This window comes from Galleria mellonella, unplaced genomic scaffold (assembly GCF_026898425.1).
Source record: "Galleria mellonella isolate WM207_F2 unplaced genomic scaffold, CSIRO_AGI_GalMel_v1 utg99, whole genome shotgun sequence".
Lineage (NCBI taxonomy): Eukaryota > Metazoa > Arthropoda > Insecta > Lepidoptera > Pyralidae > Galleria > Galleria mellonella.
In genome coordinates, this window is record NW_026442184.1 from 3314650 (window position 1) to 3320709 (window position 6060).

A 6060-nucleotide genomic window follows, 5' to 3' on the forward strand; every position below is an offset into this window, starting at 1 on the left:
GTTGGTATTAAGTATGTGTATATATTTGTTTATATGTGTATATATATATATATTAATGTCTATATAATAGTGCACCATCTACCCTTTGTCTTTTTTCAATGTACTTTACTCAAAGGTGGTCTGGAAGAGATTGCTTAGGCATAAGGCAACCTTTTGTATCACTTCTCATTAAAATTTACTGTATTTATTACTGTACTGTATTAATTGGTGCAATAAAGTGTAAATAAATAAACAAAATTAGAAAACAATTTTGGACGCTTATTCGGGTTGTGCATTATAAAATAATTCTTCTATATGAAATTAAAGAAAATTGTTTCACTACAATTATCGGACTATAAAATGCAAATTTAATGATTTACAAACTTTGTATTATGTACGTTTATTTTATCGATTTATTTGAATAATCCAATAATGGTCTGCTCTGTTTATATATAAACATATTACGCCATCAATAATGATAGTTAAAATGGAGGAAATTCAAACTCATTTGCAGTGTTAATTTTCCATAAAAATCATTACTTTATGCAAGGCGTTTAACACACGAAGCGTGCTAAAACGATTCGCACAACGCTCTGGTGTTAATCGCCTAAATCAAAAGTATTAATAAAAAACATTGTGAAATATTTTATGAGACAAAATGTATGTATATTTAACGAAAGAAAAATTATAACAATTTACTTACATAATTGTCGCTGTAAACATTCTAACTAGTTCTTTATTGTGATTATTATATAAAATCGAAATATGTAAATGAACCTAACTGTGGTAAGGAACCGTGGGGGCACTGCTTGTATGCACAGCGCCTTAACTCGAAATTTATTGGTAGTATAAAAATAAATAGGCTCTTCACACATTAGGCGATTATAATTGCTGACGAAAAATACATTACCTGCTTATTAACATTTTTATTTCGCCATCATCTAGTTTTATTACTGAGTTTGTAGTTCAATTGAAAACTTGGATTAATAAGTACAGAGAATAATGTTTGGAATATAGATGAACACTGTTAACAAATTAAAATTAATTCAAGATATGGCGCTAAGATCGACTATTTCTCATTAGATTGCAATTATTCTTGACGAAATGTGAATTAGCAACAGCTAAGAAACGTCTCTGAGTTTCCTATCAGAATTTATATGAGCATATTTTAATTCATAGGATAATATGCGAAGGATTGTTTTTCGTGTGGGCAGGCGCTTAACTCGCTATAACATTGAAATGTAACAAACAACAAGGCCATTATAAGTTCGTATCGATTGATTTGTGAAGGCAGTAACTTTATAAGTATTGAACGATTCAAATAAATTGTATAAATAAAAAAAATACTTAGGTTTTAATTAATTTGAAATATATTTTTTTCATTATTATTTATGACAATGTTTCGAACATAGCAGTCTTCGTGTTCGCGGATAGAGCTATTGGGGTAAACAATTATGTAAAAACATTAACAGCATTTATTTTAATACATGTTTTATTAATCAGTGTTCCTGTACACAGGTGGCAGATTATTCTATTTTAAAAAATATTTTTCACGTCTGTCACACGCGTGGAAAATAACAAAACACGTCCGGCATCTCATTATGTTTATTGCTGATGGTAAACTGATTATTTTTGTCATAAGTCGGAACATAAAATATTTAAAAATAGAATTGTTTGTCAGTTCTCTAGTTCTTGTCGTGTTCTAGGGTTGCCATCTGGGCTCGGATAGTTTATGCCATTTTTTTTATCAAAGTACAGAAATTCGTATAAGAGAACAGAGAATTAATTCACATCTCGGAACGCTCCCCATGAGGACAGATGTTAGGGTAGCAACGGATTTCAACTCTATCTGTAAGGCAACTATAATCGCCATCGCCGAATGTGCTAATGCCCTTGTAAATAAAATATTGTACTTAATATAAGGGCCGATGATTCAAATCAATAGACCGAATACAGTTGACGCTATTCGCATATAACAAGTGTAATAAAGACTGTACCTAACTGATTTTGTGAAAGCTAACACTCCATCGGTCCTTTTAGCTTGTTGTAGCAGGCTAGTTGAGCATTTGTAGTCTTAAAATTGTCAGTAGATGGTTAGAATAAGCAAGTAAGTCTCCTCTTTGGTTGATTGTAAAATCACTCTTGTCCGTAATTTCATTTAAGTTATTTAAATAAGTGCGAGCGTGCGAAGAATTTATTCATGTAGTTATGTAAGGAACATTTGTATGACTGACTTTATTTTTCTTTCACTAATTTTCTTTCACTATCTTTACCTCTAAGGGTTAACAGCTGTAATTGTATAGTTTCTACTACTATATTTCAAACGCTTATGATTTGATCTAGTTTAATTATTAGGTTAGCTATTACGACTAATCAAAGTAAAACGATTTACGTTGACCCTGACAAATATATGTCTAGTTGTTTGCATTACACGGAGCGTGCGCACTGTCAACCCGATTCCAAGTTGTCAAGTCTCATGCAAATATGAATTTTAAATTACTGTATAAGTATTTACTTTACTACATTGTAAGATATGATCAGACACACCCACATCGCTCACGTGCGTGCCGTTTGTTATAAATCGATCTAAATAGATTGTCTGTAGTGGTATTACTAAGTGGTTATGAGATGGAGAGGTAAAGATAGCGGTAAATTACAATGATCACATCAACCGACACAAGGTTGTTTTCTCGATTATGTACTTATATGTTATTGTTAATCAAAATTCGCTCGCACTTAACAGTCTGATGTTGTATATAGTAAAGAATGATGTAAATATTTATTTTTTGTTATTATTTGTACTTTATGTTTATTTTGTGTTGAGACAGACTATTTTTCCGTTAATCTAATTATATATAAACAATTTAATAAAGACTTTTTTTTCTCATAAACATAAAATGCTTTTTCTTTACGTAAAAATGATCCGAATTTGTTTGCTCCAAACATTCCAGAAATTTAATAAGGAAAATATTTAAAAGAATACTAATTTTAACAATATAAATATTTTATTAACAATGTACCTAATCAAATTCTATTTTCTATTATTAAGTCGACAAATGCTTCTGACAAAATAGTTATTTTTTGCACAAAGTTGCAAGTAACAAAGCTCAACAGTTATTTATCCAAGGAAAATTCTCAATGGTGACAAATTATTGTATTCTATATATTAGTAATCATGTTATTACCGACTTTGCTCGACTCGACATAAGGAATATGAGATATTTATTCTCATGTTACACTCACATTTATACTATGTTAAAATACGACATTTATAGTATGTCACAATGAGACAGTGAGTCGATTCTAAGGCGCCATTTCTTTAAACCTATCTCCTAATATTTGAATTTGATAATTTCCCTATGAACCAATTTTGACTTAAATCTATTAGAAATTTAATTCCTATTGGCCCTTAGAAGAAAGATTTTGTTGTGATATCAAATGAAGTTAATTTTTGAGATAAGCTTACAGAAATGGTAACTCAGAATCTATCTTTACATTGGTTAAATGTCACTGGTTCTGCAAAATGATTTGACATGACATACATTGAGCTTCAGTCACATGATTCAGTAAGAGCAACATTACAGTAACTATCAAAATGTACAGACTTCAATACTCTGTACTTGTATAAATTGTAACACAGCTTCTTTTATTAATAATTTCTTTTGTGATATTGGTATGTTGTTGCATAGTTTCGATTAAAAAATTATATTCACCACTTTCTCTTCAATCCCGCAGTAGAGTCAAACAGCAATGGGTTCCTGAACTCTCCTCTCATGTCAAGCATAAAATGCATCCAATAATTCTTTACTTTCAGTGGCAATTGCACTCGTGCATTCAATCTGCTTTCCTTGCAACATACATGATCAATAGGAATCTTTATAATGCGATTTTTCCCAAATGGAGTATATGTGACAAATGTCAAGTTCCTGCCCCCTTGTTGAGGATAAGAAACCGGACTGATTTTAATGTGTACATCCATATTATTCCCAAAGATCCAGTACCTGAAAAATAGAATTTTCATATAATCATAGTAATATTCCAGACACAATTAACAGTAAAATCTGTCACAAAATCTTTTATTTAGATTTAATCTCTGATTTTAAAATAATATAAAATATTATCTATAATTATTATTAATATAGATGAAGCATATAAAATGCAAAAATGCTGAATAAGAAATATGTTTACACTTAAAGTAAAGGACATAAATGATAAGCTGTTAGTCATAGCTCATTATTTTTTTTATACCACAAAGGTTGCAAATAAGCAATTATTTATATATAAGTAATTGCAAATAGCTCATCTGATGGTAAACAGTCACAGTAGCCTATGGACACCTGCAACACTAGGGGTGTCACATGCACATTGACAAACCTGAAGAAACGTTAATATACCCTTTTTGAAGAAATAATATTCTTACTCATTTGTCCCTTTATACAATATATTAGAAATATCATTATTTGTAAAACAATCCCCACTTATTTCTGCACTTATCATAAAAATCTATTAGAAATTGACAATACCAAAATGGGCTAAGTATCCATCCAACCAAGACTATCTTATTACAGAATGCATGGTTCTAAAAATTATAGGGTATAAAATTATAGGGTACAAAGGCATAACATCTCAGTCCTCAGGAATGGTAACATATGAAGAGTATCATCAGTAACACAGTGTATATATATATGTGTGAGTATCATTAGTATACTCTATTATGTCTATGGTACTATTCACATTTATAGGCACTAATTACCATTTTTCATCTAATGAGCCGTCAGCTTATTTGTCATTCTGTTGTATAAAAAAAGCACTGAACAAATATTTTATCAAAACTAAATTGAAAAGGCTATTGATTTACTAGTATTATTATGACATTCATGAATTATTCTTATGACAAACTTTAATTAAATATAACTATTTTAATTATTTTTTTAAATTATTAATCATATTATTTCTTTAACATTTATTAACAATCAAATTATTATAATGTATTTTAATAACTTGATGCTATATAATATTAGAATTTTTGTAATATAGTTTGTTTTCATTATAAAAAAAGTATCAACTCTAGAAGAGCCATCTGTTCTCTATCATTTTTGCATAGCTTCATTTGTAATTCAAATGTCTATATATTTTCTACCCATGTTTAAGCAAATAAATATATTTTTATCATTAACAATTCTCGTTTTTCAATGGGATTTCAAATGCCGAGTTAATACATTTAAATAAATGTTTAGAGGGTATTGATGACTTAATGTATATGATTGTTTGATATATTTCATAAATATATCCCTAATTAGTTAATAAGTAAAAAAATTATGAAGAAATCAGTGGCAAACAAACGAAATATGAGGCATATACTCACCAATAACTACAGCTATAATTCCTAAACCATTTTTATACTTATTTTCTCCCAAGTTTATTTTTCTAAACCAAGGTGTGTCCTCTGTGATTTTAGATTTGTCCACCGGTGCATCTCTTAGTGAAGAAAATGCAAATATGCCTAAGTATGACCAAAAGATGTATTGAACGACTGCGAAAATATTCATATACATATAAAACTTAGGATTTTCATATTTAAACAGAATAACATCTTTTATTACGTTTGTATTCACATCGTGTATAGTCCTAGTAGTTACTGAACTAAATGATACTTTTTGTGTCCTGTTAGCAAAGTCCCAGTACTTTTGAGGATAGCGCTGTGCAATGCACCTCCTTAAACTATTTATGGCACATGATAAAAGTAACATTTTTCATTAAATCTTTTTGAATTTTACCACTAATAATTAGTGTTTGTGATATAACTGTTTTATCGAAGTAGTATTTAATAATTATAAATTATGAATTTATATTTATATTTTTATAACCTAAAAAAAATAAGGAAATCACTTGACATTTGAGAAACGACATTTGACATACTTATCTTCATGGTTGCCATTTCCAAAAATATTTACAGATGAAATGAATCAAAATAAAATTATCAAAATTAATGGTAAAACTATATTATTAGTATTGTTTTATAGCTACGTATAGTTTATAATTCTGTAGTAGTAATTTTGTCTTATAGTTAAAACAAACATA

The 6060-nt window shown here is 29.0% G+C and overlaps 1 protein-coding gene across 1 annotated transcript; it reads right to left on the minus strand.

Annotated features, from left to right (window-relative positions):
* Positions 1 to 2235: 2235 nt before the first annotated feature.
* LOC113521298 (transmembrane protein 223) lies at positions 2236 to 5901 on the minus strand. The gene is given in 3 exon segments (XM_026906790.3): positions 2236 to 3915; positions 3918 to 3980; positions 5345 to 5901. Coding segments are annotated over 3 exon segments (675 nt in total). The 5' UTR covers positions 5730 to 5901; the 3' UTR covers positions 2236 to 3688.
* Between the last annotated feature and the right edge of the window lie 159 nt (positions 5902 to 6060).